Below are 21554 nucleotides of genomic sequence, written 5' to 3' on the forward strand. Positions count from 1 at the left end.
ATCGGTATGTAGTAAGTGTAACAACATACCGATGTTACACTTTAAAAAAATCTTTTTTGTTGTTACACTTTGAAAAAATTCGATTGTGTTGTTTCATTTCAATAAATTTTTTTATTTTTGTTTCGCTTATATGTGTTGTGAATAGAAGTTGCGTTTTCATTCTCGGACATTCATATATATATATATACGTATAAAAATGCTTCAATTTGTCTTCGAAATAAACAGAAAATTGAAATCGTCCAGCAGCATTTGTAAAATTAAAATCTTAAGATCAAAATTATAAAACGCTAACATTCTTCTATGTTCATTTTCAATATTCCCACGTTAAACTTTGCATTTATCACAACTGTTGGATATAGTCGAGTAGTTGTAGTCGGCCTTCCGAAATGAAACACATGGAATTGCATACAAAATTATAGGCCTATACAAGAAATGTGCCATACTGAACTCAAGTTTAAATTAACTGTGTTAATTTGATGAAAATGATTTGTCTGAGGAAAGGAAAAGAAAAAGACAATAACCAAAAATAGTCAAAGATATGATCCATTTGCTTTGTGTAGTTGAATGGCCTTTAAAACTTCAAAACTGATTTACTGATTTGTATTGTTCAGCGTGGCACATTTTTTTTCTGTCTATTCTTTTATTTCTAAAGAAATTTATCTCTTTAATTCGCACAATATTACGAATGTAGACCATGAATTCACACCACATTCGGCAGACTGTTTTGGTTTTCTTCTTCTTGTTTTCAACACACAAAAATGACATTTATTGAAAAATCGAAACCTCGCTCTACCAAAGCCAAATATTTGTAAAAAAATCTGTCTACAGCAATTTCGCTAACCTTTTCTCTCTCTCTCTCCCTCTCGCTCACTATCTTCCTAGCGTTATTCTTACATATGTATATATTATGTACATGAAGAAAAACAAACATATAATAATGATAAAACAAAGGGCAAAGTAAAACTAATCGTTCAATGTCATTATTAAATACGACCGCAAGTAGTCAATTGCCACCAATTTCGTATTGAAACACAATGTTTATAAATATGCACGTTCGCTAAGCTAGTCTATTTTATAAGTTAAAATGCAAACGATTCTATTTTGTTATGTTCATATTGGTTGGCGTACGTCATTTGGCGAATTGGTGTCCCTTGTGCAAAAATCGAACGATTCGCAACTATTCTAGAATCGGTAATAGGAAACTGGGTGTCAATGCGAATTGCATTGGCTAAATCACACCCACACATGGAAATTAAGTGTATGTTTTTTTCGGTGATCGGTTCAATGCAACCTATCAATTAAATTTAAATCGATCTAATTAATTCTATCTAGTCGAACTTCGAATAGAATTGGAATCAGCAAATGTGTCTATTCACTTGCATGCTCTCTCTTTTTTTTTCTGCACCAGGGATTTTGTTCGCTTTTTATTGATTTATCGCCGTTATTTTGTCCGTTTTCTTTTTCATTTCAAATGCCTTGCAAAATGGTCAACAAATGATGGATCCGTTGCGAATGCATTCGTTTAAAATACTATAAATTTTGTGGTGACACCACCGCCACCGTTTCGGCCGTGATTTGTGAGTCTTTTTTGGCGGTGTCGGTGTTATTGTCGGGCGATGCAATCAAATTTTGATTGAGCCGATCATTTTCATATTCCACAAAATCATCGAATAAGCTAGGCCATGCTTCAGTGTCATCGTACGCAGTTATATCACATGTTTCGGCAAAATTTAAAAACATATTCCATGTATCTTTTGGTATGCCCCGTATATTTGTGTGCATTTCTAAATAATCTAGCCATCTATCTAAAATATCCGGTTTGTGAACGGTGAAAACAAGACGCCATAAAATAATTGCCATATCTAACAATACGATGCGATTGTCGGGCTCGAGACCAAAACGAAATGTAAATCGATACAGTTGCTTAAACATGTCCGAATTGACTTTAAGCTTTTCGATCGTTTGCTCCAGCCGGAGTCGAATACCGTCAACGGTATCGGCATTCAGTGCATGTAATCCCTGAATAAACTCACTCTTTGTGAAACGACACATTTGCGATGCATCCAATCGCCACGCCAAAACCAATATTGCAAAATCATCCGGTTTATAGTTTAGATCTTCGCACAGCCGTTCAATTCCCTCCATTAGAATAGCATCCTCATGCTCGTCTTTGTATTTTTCGAATAGAGCATTCACGGTGTTGTCTGATACCTGATAATTGTGGTCCTTGGCTGCATTCGGAAAATTGTATGGAGTGATCAGTATTTGGCATAAACGGATTTTTTTTTCATTTCAAAGTCAAATCAATTGTCAAATCACCTGTAGCAGAGTTCACTTCATGCGTCGCGTTGCTGGCACCATTCGATAGAATTGTGGATTTCCTCATCGAACTGGTGGCCATCGCTCCGCTACTTCCAATGTGCACTTCGTGATTTCGTACTTCCGTACCGGGTATTGAACTATCCGCTAGTATTTCGTCAGCTTCTGTAATGTCGAAATCAAGAATCGAAAAAAATGAATAAAATTATTTTGGTAAATGAATAAAAATAATATGGTGTAGGGACTGACTTTGCCGTTCAATATGGTGAGCGGTGTCGATGGGTGAGCGTGATTCAACGCCCGCATCGAAACTGTCCGCATTTCGGCTATTGTTGAAGTGTTTCGGCTTCTTGGAATGAAAACATGAAAACCAGTTCCCCATCGCGGTTGATTATTTTTCTGTTCAGGAATTATGTGATGTGTTCCGATCAAATGATTTCCATTAAACTATTTGCACGGTATGTGTGTGTGTGTGTGTGTGTGTTTTTCTCTGACTGTTGTTCTATCCTCTAATGACAACCATCCAGTGGCAGTTGTTGGCTATTGTGGGCGCATGGGCTGTTCACTGTTGCTTCTTATTTCGAGTCAGAACTTTTCGACTATTGCACTTATTTGCGATTTGACAGTCGTACCATATTGTTTATACTTGTTGAATAGTTTAGAAGAACACTTTCGTTCGATGAAGGGTTTCAAGAGGGTTGGTCCAAATTTATCCGAATCGTGACAGCGATATTAGATTAAAAACATTACGTTTGTTTGGCACTTTGTTCAACAAAATAAATTGTAAATAAAATTTCAGCTAAGTCGTCGAGTGACGCATCGTTGCCTACTCATCTACGGACTCTATTCGTCGTTTCGTCTGAAATTGAAAATGAAAAAAAAACAAACAATGAAAACACATGCATCATACACGTACATACATCACATTTATAGCTATTGATTTAACACACAGTGCAAAAGTGAACTGAAATTGTACATGCAGTGCGTATGCACCGAAACCGAAAGACGTAAGAAACCGAAATAGGTTCATTGAAATAAATACACAAAAAAATAACAACTGAACAATGTCGCGTCTTTTTTCATCGGTTCAATATTTAGCAACAACAAAAAACAGCAGCAAAAACAACTCATTGCATACATGTAAATATTTGAGCAATCGCCAACATGGCTGAACGAATTACAATGTTTCTGTTCTTATTTTTATTTTTGTTGTTTTTTTTTCTCGTTAGAACACGAAATACTGTCGTACATAAAACTGACTACTTGGAACCACCGATTAGAAGTACTTGACACTCGGCCAACCTAAGTAACATTTAACTTGTTTGCTTCACTAATCAGCATCTATAGAACATTCACATTTGTGTCAGGCAAGCAAGCAAGAGCGAGAGACGAGTGATAAAATTACCTTTCTTCGGCTACACCACTACCATATGTGTATTGCACTTGAACGTTTCACATTGAGCTCAATTGTTTATTGCTATTTTACTTGACGTAGTCGCTGTGCTGTGCTGCGTCTCTCGGTTTCTTCTCGTCTCTTGTTTGGTTTCTGTTTGTAATCGTTTTGACTTCGTCTTCGTTTTGTTTTGTTTCGTGTCACCGTGTTTGGCGTTTGGCTTACCGTTCCATCCGAAGAAGACTACACACTCACATTGGCCGTAATTGTTTTGGCTATCAATTTTTCTTGTAAAATTGCATTCGAATTGTACTTATTTCATTGTGTGCTGTTTTTGTTTCTATCTTGCTACTGCTGCCTCTGCTGCTGATGATGTTTTTTGTTGTTATTGTTGTTCCGCGAACCAACCAAACCAATTAAACCGAATTGCACTGCACACCACAATCAATATATGTATATATCGTTCGCTCTGTTCCGCCTGCTCCAAATGCCCGTGCTCACTTTTGCCTTCGTTCAATAATAACAACATTCGATTTCGTTGCCATTCAATGAAAATGTTATGATATTACAAGTTGTCTACTTTTTGCCCATTTCAGCATTTCACACATTCACAACAGCCTCTAGTGTGTCATATACATACAGACCAGTGGCAATGAATTATTCCGACCGAACAAGATAATTTATCAGTTGTGGTAACATTACAATGTTTGAAACGTCACACACACACACATACACACGCACACAATCTCCTCTCATTCTGTCACACAACATCCATTTTATGTAGAGTTGGAGACAATTTCTTCTTTGTTCTAGATTCTTTCGTTCGTTTGCATCGTACTCGATTTGGCGCTACTTTTGAACTGAAAAACGTTTTTTTTTTTTTTTTTTTTGCGAAAATGTGTGTACAAAATTAAATCATTTTAAAAATGTCCATAAGTATATTGCTATTGTCTACAAAATCGTCTCGCCCTTTCTGGCAAAGTTTTTTTTCTCGATACTTTTCATATACACACATGTTGTTCATAATGTATAAATGAATATTTCAAAGAAGGAAATAAAAAATTTATTTATTTCTTCTTGTCTTTGAACTTTTTCAATTTAGATAGGTGTTCGTTTATTTGTACTTTTTTCGGCTATTAAATGTTCCTATTCCGTGTGAAAATGTTTGCGGGCATGAAACCAAAACGTGATATTTAGTCATTTTTTTTTACAAATTGTTGAATTGCATGCTACGAACAAAGTTTGTTCGATTCGTGGTCTTCTCTTTGGCTTCTCAAAAATCAATCGGTTCTTATTTCAGATGTTGAATGTCTGATGCAAAAAAATAAAATCCTTGTAATTGAAAGTCAAATATACGTATAATTAGCGCCGTACGTAGTGTTCCCAATCAGTTGAAATTACGAACACACCGCAAGCCACATTTTTTAAAAGGTCATCATCTTGAGAAGATTAAGAAGGGTCAAGCTCGCGAATAAAACTTGCAAACAGTCAAACTGTTTCCATGACTAATTTATTTTTCGTTCATTACAATTATCGCTTATTTGGTATTAACGCTCAAGTTGTTGTCTGCGTTTCAATATGAATGTGTTTATGACGAATCGATTCTTGGACAGATAAATGCTTGCAATTTTCTTTTGCCAAATCGATGTTAGTTTCGTATTGGTTATAATACGCTATGAAAATTCTATTTGCCGTTCATCCATTGGTGTTAATTTGATTGCCTAATATCATTTAATGATGTGGCAAATTCAGAACGAAATCTTTCGGAAGTGTGAGACCTCGCTATTAGCCAGTCCTAAGAGTTCAGTTCGATTGCCATTTTTCTCTCTTTCTCTCACCTCATCTGCTGATGAATAAAATGCGGCCGCTGTATCAAAATATTTACCGCGCTCAATAAATCTATGTACGGCAACAGAAATAACAACAAATGTATTTGCCAACCAAGATCACATGCAAATACCGAAACAAAAAATGGAATGAATACCGAGCGGGCATCAACGGGCGGCGTCTACATAAAATTACATTTTTAAATTGTGGTTTCGGATTGTATCTTGTTTATTTCAATTGTTTACATTCTGAAGCTATGCTTTAAGAAAAAGCCATGCAAAGAAGCACAAAAAGAAGAAGAAGAAAAAAAGCGCACATACACACGGTTGGTTATTTGTTGAAAGTGGTAAAAATGCCCGCCGGATAGCGATATACTATTTCATCTGAAAAAAAAATAAGCGGAAAAATTGGCTGGAATATTATAAACTTTCACATAATTGTGATGTGCAGTCAATGAAGTTTGCAAAATGGCCTATACGTCATGTAGCAAAAATTGTTTTTTTCTCCCTCTCTCTCTCTCTCCCTCTCTCTCTCTTCATTCCATTTTCATTCTCTCTCCCACTTCAACTCTAGGATAGAATTTGTATTACAAAGAAGAAGAAGAAGAAGCGAAGACCTCTCTCGCTTAACTTGCGCGCTGTTGTATGTGTTTCAATCGCGTGAACTCTTTTGTCTCTTTCACTATTTATGTGATAAGCGTATTCACAATTCATAGAATTTTGCATAGAGTCAGATAACAGCAATGGATTACGCTCATTTCGTTTCGAATTTCGCTTTGAAAGAATACTATTTATCAATAAAATTGTATTGGACGTTGTTCACGGAACAACAACTACAACAGCAACGACAAAGACTAGCGATTACATTTGAAACCCACATGTCTTCCTTTCGAAAAAAAAAAATATCAACTTCGTTTGTATGCTGCATATTAGTTCTTATTGTGGCATAGTGATTTTGTGCCTTATATAAAAAGGAATAGAGCGAAATAAAATTATTTTTAGAGCGGAAGAGATAAACGATTTTACAACTTTCATCTAATTTATAGTAAAGCAGGATTTTTGCTCGCAACGAGAGAGCACTCGCACATACACTCACTTTTCTTTCTTTCTTTTCAAACTGAATTCAGTTTCATTGTTGCACATTGATTGTCTTAATGGCAATTGTCTATGTGGCCATTGAGTAATATTTCATATAATTGAAGTGAACGAAACAACAAATTGAACAGTTGACAAATGAAATTTGTGTAAATGTCATAGATAAAATGTCGATTGATGTTGAACATGAATGGCGGCCTTTGTTTCATGGAGCGAGAAAAGAAATACTATTGCGGTCTATATTACCTTGGTACTTGGTTATTTTTCATTTTCGCCACTGAAACATTCAATTGGGACGGAAAAGGCGGCTATTGTCCAAACACATAAAAAATACAATGAAATGCAAATGCAAATGTAAAAAACACGGATGTGGAACCATAATCTCGACAAACAGACATTTGTGATCATTCTGTGTGTAACTTTGACATCATTCAAAAATCATCTTTTTATTTGTATCCCGATAATTCGGAGGTCATTTTGAGGATACTTTTTCTCCTGGAATAAGTGCAACACAAAGTCAAGCTCCACACAAAAACTCTTAATTCTCTCGCAACAAGTATAGCATTCGACTGTAGGTGTTTGCTTACTTAAAGCTGCTAATCAATTGAATCGTGTTGCTCGCACATACTTTTAGCTCGTAATCAACGTTGAAGCGCCAGAATAATAAACACGCAGATAGTTTATGGCGGGAATTCCGAAAAGATAAATGAAGAAAAAAACACACATTACTAGAATGTATCCGTTCGGCTATGATACAAACGATTAGAAAACGGAAAGACCTACATTGCGGTTAGTGTGTGTATTTAATTTTTTATTTTTTATTTTGTATGAACCCATCAAAGTGTCGGCTTAATTTCGTAAGCAATGGTATACATCAAGTGTCAACACTTGATCGACAGTAAAACACATAGCACGCACGATATGCTGCTCATTTTTTAAATGATACGTATGCTTTTATGAACGTTCCATTGAAATGGAAATTGCAGCAATAGCTTTCATCCTCACTTCAGGCCAACAACTTATGAATGGAAAGAAAAAAAAACCTGATGATAATATGATGAAGATGTGTATTGTCGAAATGATTTCACGGTTTTTACGTGCGGTTTGTTTTAAAGTTGAAGCGGAACGAGGAACCTGCCAGCGTAAAGAGAAATAAAAATAAAAATGAATGTTACACCGTAAAGACAATGAAATGTTTGCAAACATGTGTTTTAAGATCGCTGAGCATCTCAGCATTTCGTAAGGCACGGATATATCCGAGCATATCGACGACGCATACTGTATAATACAGTGGCGTGTGTTGCTACGTGCAGCCGCAACGACTCGACCGAAGTGTGTTCAGTTGATGTGGCTGCACGCAGCAACAACATACACATTCCGGTCGAGTCGTTGCGGCTGCGCGTAGCAACGCACGCCACTGTATGCGTCGTCGATATGCTCGGATATATCCGTGCCTTACGAAATGCTGAGATGCTCAGCAATCTTAAAACACATGTTTGAATGTTTGCAATGGTACATTTTAGCATGAATAAATTAGCATTTGTATCGCATTTTTGGCTAGTATTGCCAAGTATCTCCGCGTGCATGTGCACAAATACAATTTATTCACTGGCTTATATGCTGATCGAGCGCATGTGATATGATGGAGCGAGCTTAAGCCTATGCGCAAGCGCTCACCCATCGATTCATCTATGCCAAGAGTATTTTTTGTTTCAAGTGCGAATGATTGTTCCAAGCTGAATGCAAAGCAGAATGAAAAGATGAAGAAGAAGAAGAAGAAGAAGAAGAAGAAGAAGAAGAAGAAAACAGCACAAGCAAACACACTTCATGGATGTAGAGCACAACATGAAAGAAGCATAAAGAAGAAAAGAAAAACGACAATCAAATCAATGAATTCCACATGGTGGCCATTTCAATTCATACCAATTGAATAGCTAGCATTATTTCTACTACCATCGAGTATGCAAGACGAGTCATTTGTACGTTTTGAGGTGTGATATTGTTCAGCACCGGCGAAAACCATTGCTCGACGAGATTTCGATCACACGATTGCCGATTGTTCCGTTGTCCTCCTTTGAATTTAATTTGTTCAAACGCCACTGACTGAAACAATCTCTCTCTCTCTCTCTCTCTCTCTCGATTTACCTCTCTCATCGGTGGCTGCCGCACATATACATCACAGACAGTGGTATATACACAAGGTATTGTACGAGGTAGGTCGGCATAAGTCTGCAATTATCGTAGCCATGATGGTGTCTAGTAGATTCTGTTTACGAATGTGCAACGAAAAAGTCAAACCAATTATTGCCATCATTGTCGGTACATATGTGCACGCACTCTCCATTCGAAACCGCAGCCACCAACTGAGTCCGTCGAAAGGTCGAAACTGTTACTGTTTTTCTCTTAAAATTTCATACCATTCTATGTAAATCTGTCTAATTGGCGGAAAAGTAAGTAAGTTGTGGCAATTATCCAATCAACAGCGTGAATGTTCTGTCAAAACGAAATTCAGCAACTTTTCTTATCGCCATTCGGTTTGAATGGGACAAACGGGTGTATGTGGACACTTAAAACAGTACCCGTTATTACCTCCAAAGCTTCAGCCTACTGTGAATAAAAATTGAAGAAACGAACTCATACATTGACAGAGAAACGCGCGAATAGCTAAACTGTACCGATCAACCGACCGAACGACGGACGAACGGCTGAAAAAAAAACGCCGTACTGAGAGAAAGATAGAAGAAGTGGCAGAGTGGTAGCAGAGAGTCGTGCTCACACCAACACATGCACACACACATGCATACGCTACAACACAAATCCAAGTTGAAAATCATAAACAAATACCGTATTTTTTTTTCAGTCGGAATTGTGCTAGCCGTTCAATAGCAACCCAATATTAAAATCTCTCGTGTGTGATGTATTCCGTGCATTGTACTTCGAATGCTCAACAGGAAAAGAAACACGGACGAAACTCCATCCAATCAACGAATACACCACGAGTTAACACACAGGCAATACACAGTTGAACGTGAAAAAATAATTTCAATTCCAGTGTGTACGGTGGCGTAGTTGAATCGTAGCATTTAATTCATATTACAACAAAAAAATAAAACAGAAGAAAAAGAAACATATAAAAAAAATCGCTCAACAGCCAAACATTTATGCGCTAACTGTTTTTTTTCTTTCAAAATTAGTTTTAATTTGTGCAGCAAATTGTTTTCTAGCCGCTCTTCCGTTGCGTTTTATTTGTTTAATTTTATTTTTACTTGAGTCAATTTTGGTTTTCGTGTTGTATTTTTGCATTTTCTTTGCTGGTAATTTTCTATTTTGCCACAAAATTCGGTCGACAGTGCATACGTACACGATACATTTTGAAGACGGTGATCGTGTTTTTGTTTCTTGTCAATGTGCCCCGGTTGTTTTGTATAAACCGAAATCCGAAGACGAGAAGGGAACAACAAAAACAACACAATTCGTCGAATATTGTGGAGCGAAACAAAAGAAAGAAAGAAAAAAAAGTACATTTCAGGTGAGGTGAGCTTTACAGAGAATTGTAAATATAAAATAAAGTCACAAGTTCAAACAAAAGAAAAACAAATATATATATATATATATATAAAATAGAAAATATAAAACAGTTGAGGAAAAACTATAAAACATATGAACAAAAGTGTCGGTAATTTCGCACGTGAATTGAACAACACCTAAAGCAGATAAATAAACTGGATAGCGACCGAATAAAAAAAAATATGAAAAAAACGAAATTGACGAAAGAGACACGAAAAAATAATATTCATAAAAAAATCCAGAGAGAATGACATAGAGATATCAACACTTTGTTATACTGGTAATGAAAAATTTCGACCAAACTCGCTTTGTTTTGCTATTTTGTTGTTGTTGTTGTTGTTGCCGTCCCAAACACATGATCATGTATTTGCATGTATATGCATAAGCATGTGTGTATCGCATCTGATATGATTGAGATTTATAAGAGTTAAAAGTTTTCAAGAGATTTCAGTCAGTTGAATTTTGCGGTGAGTGTGCGTGCGCATATTTTTCGATGTTGTCGCCGTCGTCGTGATCGTCGTCGTATACATTTTTTTTGTATTTATCGCTTTCAATTGTGCACCTAGGTGAATTCGTTTTTTTTCTAGTTGTTCATTGCCATGAATATGCGAATTGGTGTATGTGTTAAACTATTGCTATTTTATATATATATTTTTGTTCGAACATAAAAGCGGCAAAGATATTGTTATTTTGATTTCAATAGTTAATTTTTTCTTCTTGGCATTTATTTAATTATTTTGGCTAACTTACAAAATCCAAATACTTTTTTTTTTGTAGCATTTGGATTGACGTCGCTGTTGATTTATTTCATCGTGCATGGAATTTTTTCACGTATGAGTGTTATAATTTCTTTCATTGTTTGAAAAATTACAACGAACAACATACACACAAGAAAAAAAAACGGCATAAGTGAATATTTCAAGCGTCGAAACGCCGATACAAAGCAGCGAAACTAAATTGACGGGGTAAAGTTGAAGCAGCATCGATAGACAAAAAAAAGAAACAAAAAGCACACTGAAAGTGAAATTAGTTAAACAAAAGGCAAAACGAAACGAAACAAGAAAAAAATAACTACACGGTAGATAAATATAAGCGGCTTCAACACTCTGAATTCGGTGGTTTTTATTTGTTTCGGTACGCGCGTGTTTGTGTGAGAAAACCGAAAAGAAAAGTGAAGACAACAAGAAAGAGTTTAACAAAATCGCATGTAATTTTTCTCTCGGCAGCAATCGATGCCCATGATTTGCGCATACATATTTTGTACGTTAATTGTATGTGATTGAATACATACATAAAATCGTTTACAAGTTTGAAAGTAGAAGCGGTTTTGTGCATACAACATATAAATTGGAAAATACGCATACACACTGATTGACTGACTGACTGACTTACTCATCGACTGAGAGAACAAGAAAGAGAAATAATCGGATATAAAAGCGCAGTCTTTTCTCTCTCTCTCTCTATCTCTTTCTCTCCCTCCATCCGATCAAATTGTGCGTGCAATAAGCCATATTGAAGTGATCTAGAGAATATTAACGATACCGAAAAGCTTAACGACAATACACACACGTCACGCAAACACAAAAATGGTGAACCAATTGCTTTGTTTTAAGGCCGGTGGCCTAGTGTTGGGCATCATTGGAACAGCTCTATCAATGCTCAATTTAGTTTGGGCAATCGCTGCGTATGAAGAGCTTCCATTTATTAATGATCACATTATATTGGGCAAATTGATTGGCTATGCTCCTGACCACTTCATCAGACTGGCTTACGTCATAATTTCAATATTCGAGCTGGTCGCTGCTGCACTATTGATTGCCGGCATTTTACTGGTAAATATAGCAAATAATTGCCCAATAAATATTGGTAAATAGTTTGTAACAAATAGCAGAAATGAGCGTAGCAAGCGCCGATAAAAACAATTTCACGTAAGCCCAAAAACAGAACGCATGCGCGCGCGCGCGAACCGAAAAGAAAAGAAGTAGTGCGAAACAGAAAAAAAACAAAAGTCCAATTTTAACAGCACATAGTGGTATTTAGTTGAATGTATAAAATATGAATTTTGAACAGCACGCTGACGAATGGAAACAAAAGCAGTAACAAAAAAACTCGCAACAGCGACGATGACGACGATGAAAACGGTAGCAACGGCATCGAGCACAAAATTTTTTATTTAATAAAATTGAAACCGTACACGGTTCACATGATTTTTGCGTAGCAGCATTTTGTTAAATGTAACAAATGTGTACACCCTTACTTTTAGATTGACGGTAGTTGCCATGCTCGGTGCGCTTCTTTGCCGCTGCTGCTGTTGCTTTTTCGTACTCGCTGTTAAAAGCAACCATTTTGCACTCGTCGCTTATCATTACATGCGCTGCTGCCAATGTGTTTTTTTTTCGTTTTTGTTTCATTCATTTTATTCAATCTCGCATACATTTTTGTTTGGCTGCTTGTCAATTATTACGTTATGATGCAGCAATTTTACTTTCTTTTTTTCATTCAGTTGCTCATTTTTTTCGCTTTTCATTTATATCGAATTCTGCATACGTGCGCCCCTCGCAGCTCATACATTGTCTAGCTGATATGCTCGTTTTATACATATATTTTCTTAAGCATATAATCCAATTCAAGTATCTACAATTCACACAAATCGCTCTTGCATTTCTCGGTCTTAGATTTGCAATGTGAGTCGCTGTATTTTCTTCTTCAATGAATGTGCGCGCTCTGCTTTTTTTCTTTCTGTCGCTATTTTTTCTCTGTATTTTTTTTCTGGAACGCTCATTTCCATGTGTGTACACATCTTTTGCTGCGACTATTATTATTATGAAAATAGAAAACGAGGTAAATAGTAATCATACGATTTGTTTTTTTCTTTCTTTCTTTCTCTTAATTTCTTCAATGTTGCTGCTATCGGTGATGCTGCTGCTGCTGTTGTTGCGGTCACCGTTTCTGCCACCGTTCCACGTTGACTCAACGAAACCAATAGAAAAAGAAATACTGTTTGCTGCCCTGGATTGTTAGCTACATGGTGGATATAATAGTAATATCATTGGAAGCCTGGAATTATCTCATACTGTCCATTGTTTGTATGACTATCTTCGGTGAGTATTGTACATGATTGACCAGTCACTTCTTCCTGTGCATTGCGCAAACAATGCAAACATACCGAATTTGCTTTTCATGTTATGCAGACTTTATGTGTATGCCTATCTCTCTGTGTGTGTCTGTCTGTCTTTGTCTGTCTTTTTGTGTTGTTTTCATTTTCTGTTCCAATGACTACAAAACTGATGACACAATTGGGCTGATAGTGAACGAAGTTCAATCAAAAATAATTGTCTTTATCGGTTCTAAGTAAGGCCGTACTTTTCCCTCAGTCCATCTAAAAAATGTTGATTACATTTTCATTTGTTCCATGCAATCAATTAAACATTATTCATCCTTGTCAGTGGATGACCTGCATCAATTCTAATCGAAGAATAAAAAAGCAAAAAAACCGTTTTGTTGTTTACAAAAGCAATCGTACATTGATTGCATAAAGACTCGGTCTGAAGTGAGAAGTGAGTTTTTCATCCACGTTCAAGCCTTATAATTCGCTAGAACAATGTCGCACAGAAGTTAAGCATATCTATCGACTTCAACGGTTTATATTTGTTCGCCTTGCAGAGCATCGGTGGACCGGCACTTGTGTGTCGCGCGACAGTGGAGTGAAAGTTTCAATCGAAATTAGTACGGAAGCAACACTACGGTGGTCGTACATTATGCCTAACCGGCATAAAGACAAAAAATTTGAACGCGATGCGAGACACACACACACGCGGCGAGTAAACGACAAACAAACAAAATAAACATCGATAAACTATAACTGTATGATCGTAAATAAGCAAAGCAGATGCATAACAGCGAAGAAAAGTCAAAAGACATAAAAAGCAATTGGACCTGAAAAAAAATGCGTTCGAATACCAATAAAAACAGAAAAAAATCAAACGTTGAAATCTATTTACTGATTTAATAATTTGGTATATTGAGTGAATAGTAAGTTGAGTCATCAAACTTGGTGTTGGTCTGACAGATAATAAGCGGTTTGACCTCTGTTGCCCATAAAAAAAACTGGTCCGAACAACAAAGCATCAATCATGTTTCAGTTGGCTTATTATTTTGCTCGGTGGTGCGTTCTTGCTTTTTCTTGTCACATCTTCAATTGAAGTCACTTGTTTGGACACGATTTCAAACGCTTTTCAATGGACAACATCATTAAAAATTGCTACATCTTATCACACATACAAAAATTTCAATCCTGACTCATGTCATCACCAGCTCAAGGTTCGTTGGGATTATTTTTATTACCCCAGTGAAACGTGGCCGAACGAAATTGTGTTTGTTGTTGTTGTTTTAACGATTGAGCCACGAAAAAAAAAATACAACAACGAAAGCGCAGACCAAATTACACACATTATTTGCTTAAAACATCTGCAATTTCATTATCCACACACAATCGAAACGATTGTATGCTAAAAATACCCATTTATTGCATATTTAAAATAAACATCTTCACGACTGTAATTTTCGGTTATCGACAAGATTTTGTCAACGTAGTATAATAATATGCATACGTCGAATCGCACACACGATGATTAATGAAGACAAAAATATCTTTCTTTTTAGGTGGAGTTATTTACATCTGGTATGCTATAGTCTTATTGTACAAGGAATTCCAAGCGGAAGAAGAGGCCAACACGGGAGTGCAAATGGCATATGTGGACGAAGCACCATCACAACTTCCGCCGTACAGCGTGCTGACGATCGACAAGTGATCAACGATCACACACATGCTAGCCAGAAACAATACAGCAACAACAACAACAATCAAGAAGAATCGATTTAAAGCAAATCAGATTGATACACATTTCTCCACAGAAAAGTTTTTTGCATCTTCCTTAATTAAAGCAATGAAGTTTTTTTTTCTAGAAAATTATTATTTAATTAGATGAGAAAGAGTTGCGAGTAAAATCTAAAAATTTATCTGGACATTTTCCTCGGTTGAATTCATTGTATATGCGTGTGCGAGTGTTTGTATCAGCAAGTGATCGTATTTAATTAATTTTTCAAAATCGCACCCTTGATGCGCAAGCAAATCGAAAAAATCTCAATGACGTTGAACTTATGTGTGTACTTGTCTTTCGTCTAAATATTTCAGACTTGAAGAATTTATTGAAACAACACATTTCTCCTATTCTGTTTTAGCTAATAATTTAATTGAATGTCCGAGAATGAAAACGCAACTTCTATTCACAACACATATAAGTGAAACAAAAATAAAAAAATTTATTGAAATGAAACAACACAATCGAATTTTTTCAAAGTGTAACAACAAAAAAGATTTTTTTAAAGTGTAACATCGGTATGTAGTAAGTGTAACAACATACCGATGTTACACTTTAAAAAAATCTTTTTTGTTGTTACACTTTGAAAAAATTCGATTGTGTTGTTTCATTTCAATAAATTTTTTGTTTTTGTTTCACTTATATGTGTTGTGAATAGAAGTTGCGTTTTCATTCTCGGACATTCAATTGTACATTTAAACCTACACACACACACACACGCTCACATGTATACATAAACACCCGATGAAACAATGTGTAGGTTAAATGAAAATTGATTTTCAATCGCAAAAGACAAAATAAGCTGACAAATGAATATTTGTCGTTGTGCTGAAAATAACCAAATATTTAGTTAAGAATTCTTAGATGCGTAGATTAAAATTTGAGAATAAAAGAAAAATATCGGAAAAACGAGAGCAAAGTTTGCATTTTAATTGTCGTATGCGATACGTCTCCGGTTTTGATTGGCGAGAAATAATTATTTTATTTTGTCTCCACATTAAAATGTGCGTATAAGGCGATCGTTTTCAATATTCAATGAAACGGTTTTATCGATAGATTGAATATGTCAACGTGACGTATGGAGTGTATTTTGACCCCAAAATACATGTCATCAAACCGCTTGTGATTCCATTCAGTTTATCGATCACTGATAGTTTTCCGCTGTTTTATCGCTGGGTGATGTTTTTTTTTTCAATGGAATTTTCCATTATTTTTGTTTACTTAGGAAACATCAATTGGGGATTTTAGATTCATCATGGATTGACTCAAGAAGATGTCAAATAATTTTTTGTTCGTTCAAAAAGCCAAACGTTATAATTGTTTTATTTTGTTTTTCATTCTTTTTTTATTGTAGCTGCTTTTTTTTTCAACAAGTCAGTTTCTTTTCAATACATCAGAAAACTGAACAGATGCCAATCTACTATTACGGTCCCTAAATAAATGTCAAAATATGCAAATCATAGAAAAAATATATTGTTTGCTTCGATTTTTATGTTTCTTTGAGTTTTATGAATTCAGGAAAAAAAAATGGTTAAGTGAATTCTGTTCACATATTAACTGCAATCGGTCACTTCAGTCGGATGGTGTTTTAGGCACGCGTATAGATTGGATAGACGGTGCCATTGTTTTGATTATTAATCAAACTGGAATATTCACTGTTTGGTGCGATTCGTCGAATGTCTTCGTACAAACCATAAATTGCCAGGTATGCGTACACATAAATTGCTGGAAGAGAAAAGATAAACCAATTACAATAACAACAACAACAGTTGGATGGGTTGATTGTGTCCATTATAATGCAAATATAAATATGGCTTACCGAATATGATACCGCCGGCCACTGCAAATGGAATAATTGCCGTATAATTGGTTGCATTTGTTTCCCAGAGATGGTAGAATGTAAATCCAATTGCAATGGCATTGAACAACAACGATATGAAGCTATTGATAAGCCATGGGATTATGAGCAAACGGTTGCGCTGCGAAAAGAAAACAAAGCGAAACAATTAGAATCACAATATTTTCACAAACAATGACGCATTCGGACGATGGCGCGCTGTGTTTGGTAAATAATTCGCCGAAATGTATTAAAATCATTTTATTTTGTCTCCACTTGTTTGGTATGTATAGCAAAAACACTCAATTCATAACAATAAACAAATCGAAACCTTTCATTATGGCAATGATCGTTTTCAATTGGTTTTCAATTCCCAAAAAGTAGAACCTTGCCATTTGAATTGAAATCTTGAGCAATTGTTATTTGATATTTGAAATTTGAGCAAGAGTTTTATCTGATAAAGCTTATCAAAAAAAAACACTTCAAAGCAAGGGAAAAAATTGAAGTGAAGCAAAGATGTGAAGAAACAGTATCACAGCTCTTGCATAGTGACGCAAATTCGTTTAATTAGTGAAATACCTTAACTGTTCCAGCGATGAGTAAGCCCGAAGCCAATAAGTCAATTACATTGAATGCAATGTATGTGCCAAGGATCGTTACAACAGCTAAAAATGCAGTCCAAAGAAAAAGAAAAAAGTCAATAATTTTTTTTGTCGTTTATCACAAACCGAAAAAAAAAACAGACAAACATTTTCGAATTCTCAGTACTTACATTTGCGTAATGCTACAATGTCAACGTCGGGAAAATCCTTGGTTGTGATAATGGTGTCAACGTTTTCTAGCATCAAAATGCTAAAGATGCATGATGTTATCGATTCGGCGAGACCTAATCAAATGCGAATGAATGATCGTGAACTTTTATATAAAATAATTGTAAATGAAACAATAAAACACCAAAGAAGCTTCGGCTAATAAAAAATATCATAGCATATCATACCTAACCAACCGATCAACAATCCGGTGGTGTACAGGTCAAAACAAAAGAATTTCCGTACCATAATGGCGATGATTTAAACTTCGTGCGATCGCGTCAAATTCACTTGATCCTCTGATTGTTTCCACACAAAAAAAAATTGGTGTTGTTGCCTCTTTATGAGTCACGTAAAAGTACTGCGCAATTCAATAACAATATAGAGAGACGAGGAGGAGCGGGAAAAGAAGAAGACATGCATTCAAATATAACATCAATTGCGTGATGAACTCAACAATGACACTTAATTTACAAATAAATCCAACCCAATTGAATCGGACTTTTTGACAGATATGAACGGATGATGAAAATATATTGATGCGAACTCTGATTTGCTTCTTTTTGTATACAATTTCACATCAACGATATTCGATATGTTATTATTACTGTTTGGTTTTTTTGTTCTTCTATGGTACTGATGATACCTTACTTCACATTTCACCGCTCTTTCGTGCAATATGTAACAATTCCATTTGAAGCGTTCAACGAAATGAACGAAATGACAAACAAACGAATGAACGGAAAAAAGCCAATGTTAACAAACACTAGACACATTATCTTTATGAAACCCTATTGCAATTGATTGTTGTATATGTTCAATAAAATAGATAAACGAAAAGAGAACAATATACATACCCGTCGGTTGAATGATATGGCATAAAAATGCACCAATCTATTGGGATTTTGATACAAATCGGTATAAATAATCAAGTTTTTTTTTCTTCGTCTACTTTGGATTTTATCGTGTATCAGTAATTTTTAGAATTTTTAACTATTTCCTTTGTTTATGCCTATATGTGCGCATCAATATTTGCAAACAAGATTTTGCATTTGACGGTCCGATCAAAAGTGAGGTTATATGTTGGTTTTGTTTACTTTTTTTCACGTCGCATCTCTGTTACCAACTTTAGGCTCTACACAATAATCTCTACACACTCTTACGGCTATGAAATATTTGAATTGAATTTGATGTTCGGCTGGTAAATTTTGATTGAAAATGCATAATTTTTTCGGCGAACCTTGCACGTTGTATTTTTATTTCAATTGTGGAATTTCAACATTTATAGAAAAAAAAAATGTGTCAAATTGTCGTGGCGAATTGTTGAGCCGAATTGCTAAATCCTGAAATTGACAACCTTAGATAACATGTACAATTTGATTTTCACCCAAAGATGAAAGCAATTGAAAGTTTGAGAAGACGATATGAATAAAGAAATAAACTTTTCGAGTTTGTTTTTAATCGAAATTTCATGTTTGACAATTAAATTTGGTTTAATCACAATTAAATGTATATATTTCAATCAAACAGGCATTTGAACAGCAGCTTGATTGTCTACCGTTTCGAATTTGATATCTACCATCCTTCTGTAGATAGAATACTTCAGAATGCAAATGTATGCCAAAATCGCTGAAAAATGTTTTTTATATGATTGAAATAACGTAAAAAACATATGCTGCACCAACGACCAACCTGAAGCAATATAAATGGCAATGGCGAATATGATGGAATTCGCAACTATCGGCGTACCGTGGGTGAGTGCAATAAGTAACATGACTATCGGAAGCGTTATCAAAATAGATAGCTCGAGCACGTTCATAAAGAGGATTGGGAGTAGATAATGTGGTTGCACCTGTTCTAGCAAACATTCGTAGTGTGCAAATGATTAAATTGCTGTTTGATTGTATTGATCCCTACCTTAAGAATTCCATACAGCCAGGAAATATACAAAATCAGTGAAATAGCTACGGGATACAATATCATGGATTACAATTTGACTTTGTTTGAATCAAATGTATTGTGAATACTTACCACCAACGACGATTTTGGGATCCGATCGCACCGCAGCAACAGCGATAGTAAAAATAGCGGCGACTACTCCAAGACAACCAGTGATTAGGCCGCCAATTCTCAAATCGATACAGCAACAGCAATACGGAAGTCTTGGAATCTTCATTTTTACTCGTGAAAGCTAATGTAAATATTTTACCACAACTTCGTTCTTAAAGTGCCACAAGTTAAAGGGAAAAGGCACCGTTCAAAGTTCTGATGTCATCAGATTTCACGTTGTTAATGCACTGCAGTTGTAGCGCAATTATCATACATAAGAAATTATTAGGAAAAATCTAAATTTTCGAACTTGATTTATATTATCGAAGATAAGAAAACGATCGATATTACACCTAATTGCACACGTGCTAATTTATAGATTGTCTACAAAGCTTGCAATATTGATCATACGTATAATAAAAAAAAGCAATTTCACGTCCTCAGAACAAAATTGATAAATTTCAAATTTACTTGTCTATTGGGAAATGGTATCACACTTTCATGCTTGGCAGAGCCATGAACACATGTCCAATGGGAATTTTTCTAGGGGAAAGATCAAATCAAAATACCTCGCAAATGCTTACAAATATGCGACGTATTTGAAAATATGGCAAATATATTCACGATTTATACAAAAATGAGTAAATATTGTGCGTATATATTAAACCATAAAAATCAAGGGCAAATATACATATTTGCAGCTGGATCTTTCCCCCTAGGAATTTTTTTTTTAAATCTAGTGATTTCCATTGATCAAAACAAGTAGTATTGCGCTTCAAAGACTCTTTAGGAATTTCATGATAAAATAAAAGGTAGAGTATTAAATTTTGATAATCTGGAATGATTCATGTGATATGAGTGGCTGATATATGAATCATATCCATTATTGTTTATTATTCACCTTTTAAGCTAAGTATACAGTTCCTTGTGAAATGAAAAAATTTCTCCGGTGAAATTTTCACAGGTGATATTTTTATGGTGTTTTTTATTTTCGAATTGCAAGCATAATGATTTTTGATGTATGAAACAGCTAACTCATTTCAATATCAACACGGCACATGAACAAATTTGGTTTTTGAGTTCATTCTTCTATGTGTTTTGTCTAAACAAATTTTTTTTCACGGTCGTGAAAAGTATTTCGCGTGCAAAATGTACGCGAATTTTTTTTCACGGCGGTGACAAAATAAGAAAGATCAAAATACATTAAGAAATGAATTCAAAATTCAAATTTGTTCATGTATTGTGTTGATATTGGAGGGAGTTAACTGTTTCATACATCAAAAATCATTATGCTTGCAACTCGAAAATAAAAAACACCATACAAATATCACCTGTAAAAATTTCACCGGAGAAATTTTTTCATTTCACGAGGAACTGTGTACTTAGCTTTAGAAAGAACTATCGCAAGTGTTTTTGGTTGATCAAAACTCTTTTCAATGACCATTTATTGACTGTTTTGATTATCGAATGTAGTAAGACAATGTTTGCCATTTCTCAAAATTTGTGCTTTTGGCTTTCCAAGCTATGGCGCCGTCCAATAAATGTATTTTATCAAAAACCAGAACTTTTATCGACAATCCATAGTCGAGTCTTGTTAATGAAACTAAACGTTACACTTATCACTTCCTGGTACATGAAAAAATTGTTTTTTTTTCTTAATATTTCAATGAAATCTGCGAGAATGATTCAATATTTTTTAATCGCATATTTTCTATTTGGACACCAAAATCGGTTTCTATTGTGAAATTGGAATCAAAAATTGTTCAGCGATTTTTCATA

General features: G+C 35.2%; 4 protein-coding genes and 1 long non-coding RNA gene across 13 annotated transcripts; 2 read left to right on the forward strand and 3 right to left on the reverse strand.

The window, feature by feature from the left end:
• Positions 1 to 401: 401 nt before the first annotated feature.
• Positions 402 to 4463, reverse strand: LOC129578815 (DCN1-like protein 3). 4 transcript variants are annotated; one of them, XM_055467973.1, is made up of 4 exons: positions 3725 to 4463; positions 2569 to 3178; positions 2320 to 2484; positions 402 to 2231 (listed from the first exon to the last, which is right to left on the reverse strand). In XM_055467973.1, exons 2-4 carry the CDS (start codon positions 2699 to 2701, stop codon positions 1531 to 1533), a joined length of 999 nt encoding a protein of 332 aa, XP_055323948.1. In that variant the 5' UTR covers positions 2702 to 3178; positions 3725 to 4463; the 3' UTR covers positions 402 to 1530. The 4 variants fall into 4 exon arrangements, with proteins under 4 accessions (XP_055323948.1, XP_055323949.1, XP_055323947.1 ...); XM_055467974.1 differs by having other exon boundaries at positions 3938 to 4373; XM_055467972.1 differs by having other exon boundaries at positions 3569 to 4373.
• Positions 3285 to 3625, forward strand: LOC129578840 (uncharacterized). Its single transcript, XR_008689140.1, has 2 exons — positions 3285 to 3459; positions 3549 to 3625. It is a non-coding gene; the product is annotated as an uncharacterized LOC129578840 (long non-coding RNA).
• Positions 4464 to 9496: 5033 nt separating the features above from the next.
• Positions 9497 to 15999, forward strand: LOC129578829 (uncharacterized). 4 transcript variants are annotated; one of them, XM_055468009.1, is made up of 4 exons: positions 9497 to 10167; positions 10978 to 12032; positions 13187 to 13301; positions 14863 to 15999. In XM_055468009.1, exons 2-4 carry the CDS (start codon positions 11787 to 11789, stop codon positions 15009 to 15011), a joined length of 510 nt encoding a protein of 169 aa, XP_055323984.1. In that variant the 5' UTR covers positions 9497 to 10167; positions 10978 to 11786; the 3' UTR covers positions 15012 to 15999. The 4 variants fall into 4 exon arrangements, with proteins under 4 accessions (XP_055323984.1, XP_055323982.1, XP_055323985.1 ...); XM_055468007.1 differs by having other exon boundaries at positions 9497 to 10162; XM_055468010.1 differs by lacking the exon at positions 9497 to 10167 and adding an exon at positions 10258 to 10480.
• A 401-nt stretch (positions 16000 to 16400) lies between these two features.
• LOC129578824 (uncharacterized) lies at positions 16401 to 18793 on the reverse strand. Of its 3 annotated transcripts, none has more exons than XM_055467997.1 (6): positions 18584 to 18793; positions 17915 to 18087; positions 17690 to 17803; positions 17497 to 17582; positions 16900 to 17059; positions 16401 to 16805 (listed from the first exon to the last, which is right to left on the reverse strand). In XM_055467997.1, exons 2-6 carry the CDS (start codon positions 17973 to 17975, stop codon positions 16669 to 16671), a joined length of 558 nt encoding a protein of 185 aa, XP_055323972.1. In that variant the 5' UTR covers positions 17976 to 18087; positions 18584 to 18793; the 3' UTR covers positions 16401 to 16668. The 3 variants fall into 3 exon arrangements, with proteins under 3 accessions (XP_055323972.1, XP_055323973.1, XP_055323974.1); XM_055467998.1 differs by lacking the exon at positions 18584 to 18793 and adding an exon at positions 18378 to 18507; XM_055467999.1 differs by lacking the exon at positions 18584 to 18793 and adding an exon at positions 18373 to 18490.
• Positions 18794 to 18911: 118 nt separating this feature from the next.
• LOC129578833 (uncharacterized) lies at positions 18912 to 20130 on the reverse strand. The gene is made up of 4 exons (XM_055468015.1): positions 19758 to 20130; positions 19644 to 19690; positions 19419 to 19578; positions 18912 to 19355 (listed from the first exon to the last, which is right to left on the reverse strand). The coding sequence occupies exons 1-4, from the start codon at positions 19900 to 19902 to the stop codon at positions 19249 to 19251; spliced, it is 459 nt and encodes a 152-aa protein (XP_055323990.1). The 5' UTR covers positions 19903 to 20130; the 3' UTR covers positions 18912 to 19248.
• Positions 20131 to 21554: the final 1424 nt, after the last annotated feature.

Source organism: Sitodiplosis mosellana, unplaced genomic scaffold, assembly GCF_009176505.1.
Source record: "Sitodiplosis mosellana isolate CC-2019 unplaced genomic scaffold, AAFC_SMos_1.0 Smas_scaffold_6226, whole genome shotgun sequence".
In the NCBI taxonomy this organism is placed as follows: domain Eukaryota; kingdom Metazoa; phylum Arthropoda; class Insecta; order Diptera; family Cecidomyiidae; genus Sitodiplosis; species Sitodiplosis mosellana.

Coding starts and splice junctions, on each gene's coding strand:
- LOC129578815 (XM_055467973.1), bottom strand. CDS start 2,701: ATGGGGAACTGGTTTTCATGTTTTCATTCCAAGAAGCCGAAACACTTC. Junction 2,485..2,568: donor TCACCATATTGAACGGCAAA/GTCAGTCCCTAC, acceptor TCGACATTACAG/AAGCTGACGAAATACTAGCG. Junction 2,232..2,319: donor TGAAGTGAACTCTGCTACAG/GTGATTTGACAA, acceptor TTCCGAATGCAG/CCAAGGACCACAATTATCAG.
- LOC129578833 (XM_055468015.1), bottom strand. CDS start 19,902: ATGAAGATTCCAAGACTTCCGTATTGCTGTTGCTGTATCGATTTGAGA. Junction 19,691..19,757: donor TCCCAAAATCGTCGTTGGTG/GTAAGTATTCAC, acceptor TGTATCCCGTAG/CTATTTCACTGATTTTGTAT. Junction 19,356..19,418: donor TGCCATTTATATTGCTTCAG/GTTGGTCGTTGG, acceptor AACATTTTTCAG/CGATTTTGGCATACATTTGC.
- LOC129578829 (XM_055468009.1), top strand. CDS start 11,787: ATGGTGAACCAATTGCTTTGTTTTAAGGCCGGTGGCCTAGTGTTGGGC. Junction 12,033..13,186: donor TGATTGCCGGCATTTTACTG/GTAAATATAGCA, acceptor CGAAACCAATAG/AAAAAGAAATACTGTTTGCT. Junction 13,302..14,862: donor TGTTTGTATGACTATCTTCG/GTGAGTATTGTA, acceptor CTTTCTTTTTAG/GTGGAGTTATTTACATCTGG.
- LOC129578824 (XM_055467997.1), bottom strand. CDS start 17,975: ATGGTACGGAAATTCTTTTGTTTTGACCTGTACACCACCGGATTGTTG. Junction 17,804..17,914: donor ATTGTTGATCGGTTGGTTAG/GTATGATATGCT, acceptor GCATTTGATTAG/GTCTCGCCGAATCGATAACA. Junction 17,060..17,496: donor TCATCGCTGGAACAGTTAAG/GTATTTCACTAA, acceptor TTCTTTTCGCAG/CGCAACCGTTTGCTCATAAT.